Source organism: Cherax quadricarinatus, chromosome 39 (genome assembly GCF_038502225.1).
Source record: "Cherax quadricarinatus isolate ZL_2023a chromosome 39, ASM3850222v1, whole genome shotgun sequence".
NCBI lineage: Eukaryota > Metazoa > Arthropoda > Malacostraca > Decapoda > Parastacidae > Cherax > Cherax quadricarinatus.
The window spans coordinates 3976731-3993766 of record NC_091330.1 but is presented as its reverse complement, the minus strand read 5'-3'; the positions used below and the strand labels follow the sequence as shown (position 1 = coordinate 3993766).

At 45.6% G+C, this 17036-nt stretch overlaps 1 protein-coding gene across 4 annotated transcripts in view; it reads right to left on the bottom strand.

Annotated features, from left to right (window-relative positions):
- Positions 1-17036, bottom strand: part of LOC128696412 (CCN family member 2) — a 188780-nt gene that overhangs the window by 35979 nt on the left and 135765 nt on the right. For 3 of the 4 annotated variants that reach the window (XM_070092289.1, XM_070092290.1, XM_070092292.1), the window contains 2 exons: positions 8696-8809; positions 1462-1648 (listed from right to left, as the gene is read on the bottom strand). In XM_070092289.1, coding sequence (XP_069948390.1) covers positions 1462-1648; positions 8696-8809 — 301 coding nt within the window. The remainder of the gene's footprint in view (positions 1-1461; positions 1649-8695; positions 8810-17036) is intronic. The other variant, XM_070092291.1, reaches the window with a different exon arrangement.

Sequence of the window (17036 nt, the reverse complement as noted above, 5' to 3'; positions counted from 1 at the left end):
AAGGCTAAAGAGGTTTTTGTGGCATTTATGGATTTGGAAAAGGCGTATGACAGGGTGGATAGGGGGGCAATGTGGCAGATGTTGCAGGTGTATGGTGTAGGAGATAGGTTACTGAAAGCAGTGAAGAGTTTTTACGAGGATAGTGAGGCTCAAGTTAGAGTATGTAGGAAAGAGGGAAATTATTTCCCAGTAAAAGTAGGCCTTAGACAAGGATGTGTGATGTCACCGTGGTTGTTTAATATATTTATAGATGGGGTTGTAAGAGAAGTAAATGCGAGGGTCTTGGCAAGAGGCGTGGAGTTAAAAGATAAAGAATCACACATAAAGTGGGAGTTGTCACAGTTGCTCTTTGCTGATGACACTGTGCTCTTGGGAGATTCTGAAGAGAAGTTGCAGAGATTGGTGGATGAATTTGGTAGGATGTGCAAAAGAAGAAAATTGAAAGTGAATACAGGAAAGAGTAAGGTTATGAGAATAACAAAAAGATTAGGTGATGAAAGATTGGATATCAGATTGGAGGGAGAGAGTATGGAGGAGGTGAATGTATTCAGATATTTGGGAGTGGACGTGTCAGCGGATGGGTCTATGAAAGATGAGGTGAATCATAGAATTGATGAGGGGAAAAGGGTGAGTGGTGCACTTAGGAGTCTGTGGAGACAAAGAACTTTGTCCTTGGAGGCAAAGAGGGGAATGTATGAGAGTATAGTTTTACCAACGCTTTTATATGGGTGTGAAGCATGGGTGATGAATGTTGCAGCGAGGAGAAGGCTGGAGGCAGTGGAAATGTCATGTCTGAGAGCAATGTGTGGTGTGAATATAATGCAGAGAATTCGTAGTTTGGAAGTTAGGAGGAGGTGCGGGATTACCAAAACTGTTGTCCAGAGGGCTGAGGAAAGGTTGTTGAGGTGGTTCGGACATGTGGAGAGAATGGAGCGAAACAGAATAACTTCAAGAGTGTATCAGTCTGTAGTGGAAGGAAGGCGGGGTAGGGGTCGGCCTAGGAAAGGCTGGAGGGAGGGGGTAAAGGAGGTTTTGTGTGCGAGGGGCTTGGACTTCCAGCAGGCATGCGTGAGCGTGTTTGATAGGAGTGAATGGAGACAAATGGTTTTTAATACTTGACGTGCTGTTGGAGTGTGAGCAAAGTAACATTTATGAAGGGATTCAGGGAAACCGGCAGGCCGGACTTGAGTCCTGGAGATGGGAAGTACAGTGCCTGCACTCTGAAGGAGGGGTGTTAATGTTGCAGTTTAAAAACTGTAGTGTAAAGCACCCTTCTGGCAAGACAGTGATGGAGTGAATGATGGTGAAAGTTTTTCTTTTTCGGGCCACCCTGCCTTGGTGGGAATCGGCCAGTGTGATAATAAAATAATAAAATATATATAAGGCCTACTTAGGAGTAGTTATTAGGAGCAGCTATAAATGATTGTCACTGACGAAGAAAGAGACATGAACAGATCTTACCGTGGCAGGAACCAGCGAGACTCTTGGTGGTGTTGAAGACGCAAGTGAGATTCCTGGAGGTGTCACAGACGGTGACTCTGTCACAAGCCTCCCCCGCCTGCCTTGCACACTGCCAGCAACAACCACATCCGTCCCGCACTAGAGGTACTCCTGCCTGGCACTCCGGCACACTGCCACATATACTGATCTGCAAGGGCATACAGACATGGTGAATACGCAATTAGTAGGCACACTCAGTGCCCACACATGAGGGCCGACTCTGCAATAGGAGCTTTCACATCAAAGGTAAATATGATGTGTATGCGTGTTCGGTCATTTAAATCATTTTACCCAACTTTTGAATGGATACTAAAGGCATTTTATAAATTTTGAACTATTTCAATAGTTAATACTGAAAATGTATGTTTAGTTCAATGAGAACCAGCGCTCTTGTGGTTATTTATTACTTGTATGAGTGAATTTATCATTATTTTCTCTTAATATGTATGTACCGAGAGCAGCAGTATATATATACAATGAGAAGTGTATTTCTCTGTATATATGCACTTAGGTATACTCTTTAATCCCAGTAGGGTATTTTAGAGCCATCTTGGATGATGCTGTGCAGGTGACATGCACCAATAGTGATCTTCCTGGGATCGATAGGCTGTCATTCTAATAAGCTAAATTCAGCACCTCACTTTATGCCTATATATACCCTGTGTCCACGTATTGTTTATAACGGCTTGATAAAACTCCTGGAGAGCGAAACGTTGCCACAATAAAATGCCACATTAGTTGCACTTGTGTCCTTTTACTTAACATAACTTCAACCCCGTGACAACATAACTTCAGTCCCGTGAAGGCCTCTTCATAGAAGGAATTCGACTGAATCTAATTGATTTCCATGCCCAGGCACTATGACCCCTAAAGGTTTACGCAGTACTAATAATCACTGACCTAAGGAGGCCTGGTCACAGACCGGGCCGCGGGGGCGTTGACCCCCGGAACTCCAGGTAAACCTCCAGGTGTGTTTCAGTGAGCGGGAAGGTTTCTCAGTATACCTGACCACCACCATCACCACGCTCATCACATTTACGACTCAGTGTTGTCACTGAGTCGTGTTGTGTATTGCCTCAGTACAGATTTCCTTCTATCTGGGTTCGGTCTCTTAAAATGTACTTCTTCAATTTTTCGTAGAGCACCTGGAGGTACACACGAGGGCAGAACACCTGGGAGTGCACACGATGGTGGAGGACCTGGGGGGCACACGAGGGCAGTGTGCGCCTGAGGGTGCACATTGTGAAGGCTCATCTTTCGTCAGAGCATCCATTACCGGAGACAATGAGAGAAATGCAGCTTTTAGAGGATAAAAGAAGTAAACAAAAAATCAGTGTTAGACACAGAGAGAGAGAGAGAGAGAGAGAGAGAGAGAGAGAGAGAGAGAGAGAGAGAGAGAGAGAGAGAGAGAGAGAGAGAGAGAGAGAGAGAGAGCAAATGAGGCAGTGTTAATGTGAGCGAGAGTGAGTGCGAGCGCGTTAACGAGAGTGCCTAAGAGGGAAGGAGGGTGTGTGTGTGTGTGTGTGTGTGTGTGTGTGTGTGTGTGTGTGTGTGTGTGTGTACTCACCTATTTGTGATTGCAGGGGTCGATTCATAGCTCCTGGCCCCGCCTCTTTGCTGATTGCTACTAGGTCCTCTCTCTCCCTGCCCCATGAGCTTTATCATACCTCGCCTTAAAACTATGTATGGTTTCCGCCTCCACTACGTCACTTTCTAGGCTATTCCACGGCCTGACTACTCTATGACTGAAGAAATACTTCCTAACATCCCTTTGATTCATCTGAGTCTTCAACTTCCAATTGTGACCTCTTGTGTCTGTGTCCCATCTCTGGAACATCCCGTCTTAGTCCACCTTGTCTATTCCGCGCAGTATTTTATGTCGTTATCATGTCTCCCCTGACTCTCCTGTCCTCCAGTGTCGTCAGGCCGATTTCCCTCAACCTTTCTTCGTAGAACAATCCCCGTAGCTCTGGGACTAGTCTTGTTACAAACCTTTGCACCTTCTCTAATTTCTTGACGTGCTTGACTAGGTGTGGATTCCAAACTGGTGCTGCATACTCCAGTATGGGCCTGACGTAAATGGTATACAGAGTCTTGAATGAATCCTTACTGAGGTATCGGAACGCTATCCGTAGGTTTGCCAGGCGCCCGTATGCTGCAGCAGTTATCTGATTGATGTGCGCCTCAGGAGATATGCTCGGTGTTATACTCACCCCCAGATCTTTTTCCTTGAGTGAGGTTTGCAGTCTTTGGCCATCTAAACTATATTGTGTCTGCGGTCTTCTTTGCCCTTCCCCAATCTTCATGACTTTGCATTTGGCAGGGTTAAACTCAAGGAGCCAGTTGCTGGACCAGGCTTGTAGCCTGTCCAGGTCTCTTTGTAGTCCTGCCTGATCCTCATCCGATTTGATTCTTCTCATTAACTTCACATCATCTGCAAACAAGGACACTTCTGAGTCTATCCCTTCCGTTATGTCGTTCACATATACAAAGAACAGCGCAGGTCCTAGGACTGACCCCTGTGAAACCCCGCTTGTCACAGGCGCCCACCCTGACACCTTGTCATGTACCATGACTCGTTGTTGCCTCCCTGTCAGGTATTCTCTGATCCATTGCAGTGCCTTTCATGTTATGTGTGCCCGATCCTCTAGCTTTTGCAGTAACCTCTTGTGAGGAACTGTGTAGAAGGCATTCTTGCAGTCCAAAAAAATGCAGTCGATCCACCCCTCTCTCTCTTGTCTTACTTCTGTCACCTTGTCATAAAACTCTAGTAGGTTTGTGACACAGGATTTTCCTTCCCTGAAACCGTGCTGGTTGTCACTTAAACACTCGTTTCTTTCCAGGTGCTCCACCACTCTCCTCCTGATGATCTTCTCCATGACCTTGCATACTATACACGTTAGTGATACAGGTCTGTAGTTTAGTGCCTCATGTCTGTCTCCCTTTTTAAAAATTGGGACTACATTTGCCATCTTCCATACCTCGGGGAGTTGCCCAGTTTCAAATGTGTTGAAGATCTTTGTTAATGGTACACACAATATCTCTGCTCCCTCTTTAAGGACCCACGGAAAGATGTTGTCTGGTCCCACCGCCTTTGAGGTGTCAGGTTCGCATAGCAGCTTCTTCACCTCCTCCTTGGTTATATGTACCTCATCCAGCACTTGCTGGTGTACCCCCCTGTTCTGATTTCCTGGAGTCCTACTGGTTTCCACTGTAAATACTTCTTTAAATCTCGTGTTGAGCTCCTGACATATCTCCCGGTCGTTTCTTGTGAATTCCCCATCACCCTTCCTCAGTCTGATTACCTGGTTCTTGACTGTTGTTTTCCTCCTGATGTGGCTGTACAACAGCTTCGGGTCAGTCTTGACTTTCGATGCTATGTCATTTTCATATTGTCGCTGAGCCTCCCTTCTTATCTGTGCATATTCGTTTCTGGCTCTTCAGTTAATCTCTTTAATTTCCTGAGTTCTCTGTCTTCTGTACCTTTTCCATTCTCTAGTACACCTAGTACACCTAGTGTGAATGTGTGTGTGTGTGTGTGTGTGTGTGTGTGTGTGTGTGTGTGTGTGTGTGTGTGTGTGTGTGTGCGCGCGCGAATGAGAAAAGGAATGAGCGAGCAACACAGCCAGTAACACAGCAAGCAACACAGCAAGCAACACAGCCAACAGAGAGCCGAGTCCAAAAATTTCTGTATGAACGGAATTAGCCTCCGGTCACTCTGGCTTATGGTTTAGTCTTTCTTCCTCTCTTAGTGTTCACAGTTTTTCTTTGTAAGGTTGTTTAGTACTCTTCTTTCCTCTAATCTTTCTTTTTTTTCCTGTCTGCTACACAGGAAACCTGTTGGCTCTTTTTCAGCATCAAAATCAGGAAAATTTATTTTTAGAAAGAATATAATACACACAAAAAAATAAAAGCAACTGAGATAATTCATAAATAACCCGTACTAAGATAGGAAAAAAATAGCAATGTTTTGGTCACTCCTCTACCAATGTCAGGTCACAGGTCTCGTGACATGACAATGGTCCAGGATGGACCGAAACATTGTCATTAGTTAATAATTAGAATTGATTTGGCAATAGATATAAATGATAAAGAAAATTACATGACTGGCAAATGGTAGTGACTACGAGTTTGGAAGAGATATTATATAGAACAGATCTTTATTCTGGTAAATAAAAGACTTCCATGGCACAGTGTTCCATGGCACAGTGTTCCATGGCACAGTGTCTCTTTGACAGGCTAGGCAGAAGTCAAAAAGTAGTTCCATGTGCACATTATCTGCCTAACATAAGTCTTACTATAATTCTCTGTTCTTTTCCAACGCACACGGACAGTACTTTTGTAAGGACACCATCACGAAAGTGGTTCTGAAATATCTATCAGTTCCCCCTGAAATTGCCGTTCTAAATGTGAAGGCCATTATTTATTTACGAATGTAAAAGCTATCTGGCAGGGCGGAAGCTGTTGCAAATGAAAATAAATCTGCGTATTTAACAAGGATGATGCTTTAATTAAGACATGACAACAATATAAAAAATATATATATATTTCGATCTGCGTAACTACGTAGTTTTAAACACCAAGCAATATTAAGTTTAATAAACTGAAGAATGGAAGTTCGAGCATCGTGGGTGCACGAAAACGTAGTGACACGATTGCAAACAGACTATACCACGGGTGGGATTTGAACCCGCGGTTTTACAACTCTCTGATCGCGAGTTCAAACCCCACCCGTTATATGGTTTGTAACCCAAGTATGGACAAAGTGAAAAATAGTATGGTGATACCGACATGTGGAAAAAGACATCTATGTATATTTCAGAACCTTTATTAAAGGAAATGTTTCCTCTAATAAATGTACTGAATGGTACGTTTTGTTTTTTTTCACATGGAGGGGAAACTTGAGGCGACGTTTTGGCCGTGAGTTGTTAAATAGTTAGAATACCGACGATATGGTATAAAATATCAACAAGACGAAGAATTAGGCACAAGTTTAATATCCGAGTATCTTTTCGCCATCCAGTGGATGGCGAAACGTCTACAAGATACCCAGATTTTTCATGTGACATTTATTGCGGCCACGTTTCGCTCAGCAGGAGTAAGTCAAGAAATTTCCTATTGGTTGCACGTCAGTCCAGTGATTCAAGACCAACCTGAACGTTCTTTAAAGTTTTCCTCTTGAGATTGTGGGTTAGTTGTAGCAAATTATTTGTTCGCCAAGATGATGTATTCCCAACGTGACACACCGTGTCTGAACACACCGTGTCTGAACACACCGTGTCTGAACACACCGTGTCTGAACACACCGTGTCTGAACACACCGTGTCTGAACACACCGTGTCTGAACACACCGTGTCTGAACACACCGTGTCTGAACATAATGTTCAGACAGTGAGTTCACCTCAGACGTCAACCCCAGACGTCAGCCACCACAGACGTCTGGGGGCTGAGAGACCCCATGTACCTACACTCTTTTAGAAGAATGACGCGTCAGTAAAGGAAGACATGTAAGCGCAGTTTGAGAAATGAAATGAGAACTACATATTATGAATGTAAAAAAAGTCTGGTAAAGTACTGGGGATCAGTCCGGCGTCCTTGTCGATCTCTGATAAAGTACTGGGGATCAGTCCGGCGTCCTTGCAGATCTAAGTCCATGATTCTACCGACGTACAACTATGTTCAATAGAGCTTTATGTGGATAACCTCAGCTTCTGTCCAAATGAGTTTGTGTTCGAAATGAGGACGAGAAAGAGTAAGGGTTTGCGAGGCCATCGCCTTGCTGCATCGACCTCTTTTTAATCGGATTCTTGTTAGTGGATGTCTCGCTACATCCAGTCCTGGAAGAATGATAAGTTGGTTCTTGCAAATACCCAAACATGTCTTTGTGTCATTTTCGTGCTGCTGCTCGCATCACCAATTGAAATATTCAGCTTTTATGTGCCTTATTCAATTTTTCCCCTTATCACACCCCTCAAAGAAGGTTCCTTGACGCTGGTGAGGGGCTCTTGATCTAGGGAACTGAATCCGTGCTCCAGTTCCCTGAATTAAGCCTGAATACCTTCCATCTCCCCCCCCACAAGCGCTGTATAATCCTACGGGTTTAGCGCTTCCCTTTGATTATAATAATCCCCTTATCACAGTAATAGTTAACGAAATATTCACCACGTAAAAGACGGTTGCGATGCGGTCGCTACACTATAAAACTTGCTCAGCGTTTTATGACACTTATTTCTCAATTTCTCAGCAATGGGGAGGCACAGGAGAGTGATTATTTGGGTGGGTTCACCCTGGAGGGAAAGTTATGTAGTGGAAAATTACGTGGTAGGGGCCAGTGGGGAGCGGACCTGTGTGCAGTTACCAATTATAAAGCTGTCGCTGGGAGAGTGTCCAGGGATACATAACTCGTAGTGCTGTGATGTATCTTGTAGGGGATACCATGAAGGAAGTGCTGATGGTATTTGTGTGTGTGTGTGTGTGTGTGTGTGTGTGTGTGTGTGTACGTACTCACCTATTTGTACTCCCCCAATTGGGGCTGCTGGGATCAAGTCACAGTTCCTGGGCCTGCCTCTCCGTTAGTCGGTGCCAGATCCACTCTCCCGGCCCCAAGAGCCTTATCGCATGACTCCGAAATCGTAATGAGACTAGCGTGTTGCTAATTTAGGAATCAGCTCGCTGCTAGTTTTAGGACTGGCTTGCTGCTAGTTTTAGGACTGGCTTGCTGCTAGTTTTAGGACTGGCTTGCTGCTAGTTTTAGGACTGGCTTGCTGCTAGTTTTAGGACTGGCTTGTTGCTAGTTAAAGAACCGGCTTGCTGCTAGTTTTTGGATTTGCTTGCTGCTAGTTTTAGGGCTGGCTTGCTGCTAGTTGAAGAACCGCCATGCTGCTAGTTTAAGAACCGACTTGCCATGATTTCGAACCCTCCGTTCGGCGAGTTGAATGCAGTGCCAGGAGGAGATGGGCATAGGAGAACACTGTGACTCCAGCGATAGAAGAGAAGAGTGTTCACTTGTGCTGGGAAGAAGCATGATAAATGAGACAGGATCAGCATGGCCATGATGCATGATCCTCTTCATCAGCGTTCAGGAAACTATAAGCTCCTTGGGAGTGGGGTTAGAGTCTGCTGGTTATAATCCCCTAATTAACGACTGGAACAAGCATGTTATTACCTGAGAGAAATGTTAGTCTATTGTAATTACCTCCATGCTTTCCTGTATGTGTTGTAGCCTATCCTGGGTTGATCGTCCGTCCGCCTGCCCATCCGTCCGTCCGTTCGTCCGTCCGTCCATCCGTCCGTCCACCCGTCCGTCCACCTGGAAGCATAATATAGTCGTATTTTGTATTAATCTTTTCATTATTTTAATTGATGCCCTTCGGCTTTTCACCCAATGAAAAAATAATGATTTTCAAATTGTCGTATTTGTAACAATGCGTATATAAAGGAGCATTGCGGGAAGCGAACCTGGAGTTTACCCGGAGTCGCTTCCGGAGGTACCCCGCGGCGCGGTCGCAAACCAGGTCTCCTGGTTGCTCGCCTGATCGATCAAGCTGTTAGTGCCTGCCGCTTGCAGTCTAACATATGTAGCACAGCCCGGCTAATTAGGAACTGTTTTGAGGAATCTGTCGAGTTCCTTCTTAAAGACCACTAGGAGTTTGTTGATAATCTCCCTTTTGCATGATGGGAAGGCGTTTGAAGAGTCGTGGTCCCTTTACACTTGAGTTCTCTCTGTGTATTTATCGCTTACCTGATTTTCACTGGAGGTATCGTAAACCGTCTGTTGGCCTCTTATATCAGCAGATACGACATGATTTCATTCGTGTTGCTCATAGTTGACTGTGAAAACATACCACTTGTGACTCTCACACGAATAGCAAGTGACATTTTAAATTTTTAATGATATATGAGATGTAATAATGTGGATTTAAAAGTACATTTTTACACATTCCACTACAAGCGTATAAGTATTCAGTGTTGTCCTCAAATTTTTAATAATTTAAAAATAAATATATATGAATATATAAGGATGCCTGCACGCCGAAAAGGGGGGGGGATGTTGTAGTTTAGAGAGACATCTGAGATGTAGTGATGACACGCCTCTGGCAAGATAGTGATAGTGGAAGTATTTCTTCTTTTCAGGGTAAACCCTACCTCGGTGGGAGACGGCCACTTTGTTATATATATATATATATATATATATATATATATATATATATATATATATATATATATATATATATATAAATATATAATAAATGACAATTTTTAACAGACAAATGCAATATTTAAAGTACACATCCACTCTGTGTACTTCGTGTGTGTGTGTGTGTGTGTACCTCCACAGTTTACCTGGAGTTTACCTGGAGTGAGTTCCGGGGGTCAACGCCCCCGCGGCCCGGTCTGTGACCAGGCCTCCTTAGGTCAGTGTCCCAGGATGCGACCCACACCAGTCGACTAACACCCAGGTACCCATTTTACTGATGGGGAACATAGACAACAGGTGGAAAGAAACACGTCCAATGTTTCTACTCTGGCTGGGAATCGAACCCAGGCCCTCACCGTGTGAAGCGAGAGCGTTAACCACCAGGCCACCAGAGCCACATACCTTTCTTGGCGATGCTTCAATAACTTTACCTGCCCTTGGCTGACAATAACTTCGTGTACAGCGTCAGTATGGTGAGAGTGGTGGCCTCTCATGCAGTGTATTATAACGACCCTCAGAGAGAGAGACAGAGAGAGACAGAGAGGGTGGATGGGCAGACCAACATATCACACTTGGTTCCCTTCCTCCGAGTATCTACGCAGAAAGTTGTGCCTAGCTGGGCACTTTTCGATCTAACACATTTCTTCTGCTCCTTCTTAAAGGACTGGTGGCTTGGAGGGGTTGGAGTGGGGGATGGAGGGGTGGAAAGCCGCCTCTCCTTCCAAGGCTTCACCAAGCCTCGCAGAAATCCAGGCAGTGTGGGCGGCTGAACAGGATAATTGGAATCGGATAAAGGTGGCTTAAGATGGGCGGCGCAGCCCACTGAAACCCGTAATTAAATACCGCCATTGACTGGTGTTATTAGCATGCCGTTCACTATCTCTTACCAACACTACCACTACCACCATCATCATTACCACCAACCAACACCAACACCATCAACACTACTACCACCACTACCAACACATCTACCACCAACACCTCCACCTCTACCACTCCCAACCACCACCACCACCACCACTATGGAGGAGGAGCTTGGACATGGGTGAAATTCCAGTCACTTAAAACAACGGATATAGCCCCGCTCCATAAAGGTGGCAGCAAAGCATTAGCTAAGAACTATAGACCAATAGCTCTGACGTCCCACATCATAAAAATCTTTGAAAGAGTGCTAAGAAGCAGGATTGCAAATCACCTGGATTCCCAAAATCTGCACAATCCAGGGCAACATGGGTTCAGGGCAGGTCGCTCCTGCCTCTCACAACTACTGGATCACTATGACATGGCCTTGGATGCACTGGAAGAAAATCAGAATGCAGATGTAATATACACAGACTTTGCAAAAGCATTTGACAAATGCGATCATGGCGTAATAGCCCATAAAATACGTGCTAAAGGAATAACTGGGAAAGTGGGGAGATGGATCTTCAACTTCCTAACAAATCGAACACAAAGAGTAGTGGTCAACAGAGTTAAATCAGAGGCTGCCATAGTGAAGAGCTCTGTTCCACAAGGCACAGTACTCGCCCCCATCTTATTCCTTACCCTCATATCAGACATAAACAGAGATATACACCACAGCACCGTATCATCCTTTGCGGATGATACTAGGATCTGCATGAGGCTGTCATCTGCTGAGGACGCGGTTAACCTCCAAGAAGATATAAACAAAGTTTTCCAGTGGGCAACGGTAAACAATATGATGTTCAATGAGGACAAATTCCAACTACTCCGTTATGGAAAACTGGAGGAGATAATAACTAGAACAGAGTATACTACTGACTCCGGCCATACAATAGAGCGGAAAAATAATGTAAGGGACCTGGGAGTAGTAATGTCTGAGGATCTCACTTTCAAGGATCACAACAGTGCCACGATCGCACGTGCAAAGAAAATGATAGGATGGATAATGAGAACTTTCAGAACGAGAGATGCCAAGCCCATGATGATCCTTTTCAAATCACTTGTTCTCTCTAGGCTGGAATACTGCTGTACATTAACATCTCCATACAAAGCAGGTGAAATCGCAGATCTAGAGAGTGTACAGAGATCCTTTACTGCACGTATAAGTACTGTCAAGCACCTTAACTACTGGGAACGCTTGAAAGCACTTGTACTCGTTGGAACGCAGGAGGGAGAGATGTATCATAATCTACACTTGGAAAATCTTGGAAGGAATGGTCCCAAATCTGCACACAGAAATCACTCCCTACGAAAGTAAAAGACTGGGCAGGCGATGCAAAATGCCGCCAATAAAAAGTAGGGGCGCCATTGGTACACTAAGAGAAAACACCATAAGTGTCCGGGGCCCAAAACTGTTCAACAGCCTCCCATCAAGCATTAGGGGAATTGCCAATAAACCCCTGGCTGCCTTCAAGAGAGAGCTGGACAGATACCTAAAGTCAGTGCCGGATCAGCCGGGCTGTGGCTCGTACGTCGGACTGCGTGCGGCCAGCAGTAACAGCCTAGTTGATCAGGCCCTGATCCATCGGGAGGCCTGGTCGTGGACCGGGCCGCGGGGGCGTTGATCCCCGGAATAACCTCCAGGTAACCTCCATGTAACCACTGTCACGGCCACTACCCGCACCAACACCTCAACCACTGCTACTATTATCATCATCCACCATCAGTATCACTGCCATCACCACTTCCACGGTCATCACCTCAACCAACCCTACATCACCCACACCCTTACCCCACCACCCCCACCCCAACCCAACCACAGACTTTCCCAAGACCAACATACTACCACAATCCCAACCATAACCACTGACACCCACCTGTCACTGTCGTTACTAAAACACACCACAATCACCAACCGCCTCCACTGCCCTTTCCCTACAACCACCTCAACCCCCAACCACCTACACGACAACCACTACTGTCCCACCACAATCGTCAACCCACATTACACTGATAAACTAGAGCGCGGTGTCGAGGGATTATAAAATGCATATCTATCAATGTTTAAGTTTAGTTTTTCACGTTTGATTAGAAATATATTATTAAATATACAAGCTTTTATAAAACCATTACCCCCCCCTGGCAGGTCGTGGGTTGTCCCTGCTACCACCCCCCCTGGCAGGTCGTGGGTTGTCCCTGCTACCACCCCCCCTGGCAGGTCGTGGGTTGTCCCTGCTACCACCCCCCCTGGCAGGTCGTGGGTTGTCCCTGCTACCACCCCTCCTGGCAGGTCGTGGGTTGTCCCTGCTACCACCCCTCTTGGCAGGTCGTGGGTTGTCCCTGCTACCACCCCTCCTGGCAGGTTGTGGGTTGTCCCTGCTACCACTCCTCCTGGCAGGTCGTGGGTTGTCCCTGCTACCACTCCTCCTGGCAGGTCGTGGGTTGTCCCTGCTACCACCCCTCCTGGCAGGTCGTGGGTTGTCCCTGCTACCACCCCTCCTGGCAGGTCGTGGGTTGTCCCTGCTACCACCCCTCCTGGCAGGTCGTGGGTTGTCCCTGCTACCACCCCTCCTGGCAGGTCGTGGGTTGTCCCTGCTACCACTCCTCCTGGCAGGTCGTGGGTTGTCCCTGCTACCACTCCTCCTGGCAGGTCGTGGGTTGTCCCTGCTACCACCCCTCCTGGCAGGTCGTGGGTTGGCCCTGCTACCACCCTCTGGCAGGCCGTGGGTTGTCCCTGCTACCACCCCTCCTGGTAGGTCGTGGGTTGTCCCTGCTACCACCCTTCCTGGGAGATCGTGGGTTGACCCTGCTACCACCCCTCCTGGCAGGTCGTGGGTTGTCCCTGCTACCACCTTACCTGGCAGGTCGTAAGTTGGCCCTGCTACCACCCCTCCTGGCAGGTCGTGGGTTGTCCCTGCTACCACCCCTCCTGGCAGGTCGTGGGTTGTCCCTGCTACCACCTCACCAAGGGCACTGAACGTCATGTCAGATTAGCGAGTGGTTAATATATTTTTTGTAGGAAGTCTGAATAAATGAAGAATGAGTACATAATTGAAAACCGCTGCATTAGCGAATCGTCGTTAAGCAAAGCGCTGTAAAGCGAGGCATTGATGTACTCCGTTGCCTAATTCATCAACCAGTCGGTTCTCTGAGCCATATATCTACATTTTTGTTTAAGACCTTTTTAAATGCCTTCGCCGTCAATTTTAACGCGAAGATAAACGTTGAAATTAAAACGTTTCCTAATTTTTCATTTACCACCAGGCGCATTAATTCTTGCTTTAATTTTAAATTATTTTTTGGGTAGGGGGGGGAAATTATACGTTTTTGACAGTTTTTTAACTAAGAAATCTTGAAAATTTAGGAAACATTACAATAATTGTGCTGAACAGTATGTCAGAAAATAAAGATATATAATGAAAATGGGTTGTACCAGGACTAGCTAAGTCTTGCTGGTTAAGGCTGAGCATGACGCAGTGATCAAACCCGCAGTGAGCCTGTTAGATCACAGTGTTTAAGAGTAAGAGCTAAACGTATGAATATTAGATGCATAAAAAAATTAGGGAAATATACACACATAACCCAAACTTAGGAGAACAGAACCTACGACGACGTTTCGGTCCAACTTGAGCTAGTTATAAAACAAAAAAAAATTGGCCTGTGTGTTAATTTATGAACATAAAAGACAAAAGTCGTGGAGCAATTTCCGCTTGCAATAAAAATCAACATTACACAGACACACGCAAGAATAAATCCCGGATATTACGTAATAAACAGAGCACAGTGATCGCTAATGGCTGCAAGTATTTTTCCCTGGCTTGGTGCCACCTTATACTTGACTTTTACTGTTCGAAGCTACTTCTGTTTGCCAGTGTCGTGTGTGTGTGTGTGTGTGTGTGTGTGTGTGTGTGTGTGTGTGTGTGTGTGTGTGTGTGTGTGTGCGAAAAATTCACGGTAGACAGGTGATATCACAATATGCAGAACATTTACTGTGAAAAAATTAACTTACAAGCAGGGGTAGCGCTGAGAGTCGCTCGTCTCAGCGCTGAGAGTCGCTCGTCTCAGCGCTGAGAGTCGCTCGTCTCGCGCTGGGGCCTTGCGCCTGGTCGTGAAGTCGGTGGTGCCGTGGAACTCATGATCGAAACCTGCACATGTGGGTTCACCAACCACTCATTGGTTTCCGATACGCTTCCTAGACGGTCTTCCACGCCGCCACATCACCTCAGTCACACCACGTCTGTCACCCCAACCCACCAACCCATCCACCCAACCCTAATGAAAAACTCACTTTATTTCCTAACTCTCCAAAACTCCCCATCCCAAAACTCATTCTCTCTCTCTCTCTCTCTCTCTCTCTCTCTCTCTCTCTCTCTCTCTCTCTCTCTCTCTCTCTCTCTCTCTCTCTCTCTCTCTCTCTCTCCCATTGGATCACTAAGGCCGAGGTCATATTATCTTCATAAATTCATGTCTATAGTGTGTGTGTGTGTGTGTGTGTGTGTGTGTACTCACCGAATTGTACTCACCTAATTGTGGTTGCAAGGGTCGAGACTCAGCTCCTGGCCCCGTCTCTTCACCGACCACTACTAGGTCCTCTCCCCCTGCTCCATGAGCTTTATCATACCTCGTCTTAAAACTATGTATAGTTCCTGCCTCCACTACATCACTTGCCAGACTATTCCACTTCCCAACTACTCTATGACTGAAGAAATACTTCCTAGCATCTCTTTGACTCATCTGAGTCCTCAACTTCCAATTGTGACCTCTTATTTCTGTGTCCCATTGTGTGTGTGTGTGTGTGTGTGTGTGTGTGTGTGTGTGTGTGTGTGTGTGTGTGTAATCCACCTACACCCTCACCATATATAATTATCTTCTGATGAGATAAAACAAAGTTTTTACGTGGTGGACAGGCGAGCCTGTGGACGGTCTCTGTCATATTGCTAAAAACAGAAAAACAAATAAAGAAGCTTCACGTCAGGAGAATTTTTTTCTTATTTCTTCTGACAGAGAAAATAACTCTCCCCTCCCCCCCCCCCTCCCGTCCTCCTCGCTGTCCTCCTGCTCTCTGTATCACAACCTACGTACATTCTCAACACATTCCTTTGTTTGTCTTCCTTTCAACAATGTTTTCCAGCGTATGAGTCTATTTTGGGTCACTCCTTTAATGGGAGAAAACTCGCCTTGATTCAACAGCTCTCCCCCCAAAAAAATATAATAAAAAAAAATGTTAAAACCTCCCGTACTGACAATTCTCTCTCCCGGGAGGAACAGATTTACAAATTTTTTTCCGCTGCTCTTCGTGTGATTTACATTTTTTGCTGCTTTCTGAGAGAGGTTATTCTGAACGCTTGCATATGCATAATAAACGCAATTTGTAAGCATAATGTGCGTTTTTTCTGAACTTTTTGTATGTATTATGAATGGCCAGTCTGTGGCATTTGTGTGGCCGAATGGACTAGACGCTGCCTGGGAATCTTGACCGTCCCCAGTAGTACTTTCGAATCCTGCTGACTGCGATCTTTCTTTGCATATACCCGCTTGTTTCTGCGTGGTGCACTGATATAAAAAATCTCTTGAGAGGTCAGAACATACAGGAGGAGATTGTAATAGCTTGAATCCATGCTTGAGGCTGACTGACGTGCCCGGACTGGGAAAGAAATACGGCTTGTGAACCAGGCTGCCCAGTCTGTGGCATTTGTGTGGCCGAGTGGACTAGACCGCTGCCTGAGAATATATATATATATATAGTGTGTGTGTGTGTGTGTGTGTGTGTGTGTGTGTGTGTGTGTGTGTGTGTGTGTGTGTGTGTGCGCGCGCGCTTTCGTGTATATAATGGTGGGGTGGAAGTGCTGTATTTTAATAGAAGTGGGAGAAGTTGCATTTCTCTTCATTTGTTCAGATATTTCTTCTAATATTGCTTCCTCTTAATTATCCACCTCTATCCTTCGCTTTCTCCTCCTTTTTTTCTCACTTTTCTCCTCTCCCTCCCCATCTTTCTCTGCTTCACCTGTTTTCTTCATTACTCTTCCCTTTATTTTCTTTTTTTCCTCGTTCTTTTTCTTTCTTCTCTTATTTCTTCATTGCCCTTTCTCCTCTTTCTCTTATCAGTTTTCTTTCCATTTCTCCTCTATCTCCTCTTCCTATTCCTTCTACGCTTCCTTCGGTCCAAGCACGCCAGTTGTGAAGAGAAACACGTAGCAGAGCGTGCGTAGTTTCTCTTCTAACCCACGACATCTGTCACTCTTACTAAGAGTGGTGAACAATGGCAGAAATACTTCGTGTTCAAAGTGGCAGGTGAACACTACCAACAGCAGTCTAGCAGCACAATGCTACAACATTCGACCTGCAAGCCTATTCTGCCGAATGCACAATACTCGACCTAAGTGTCTACTGTCGTCTTCCTAGCACACGACCACAACACTCGACCTGCGAGCCTAGT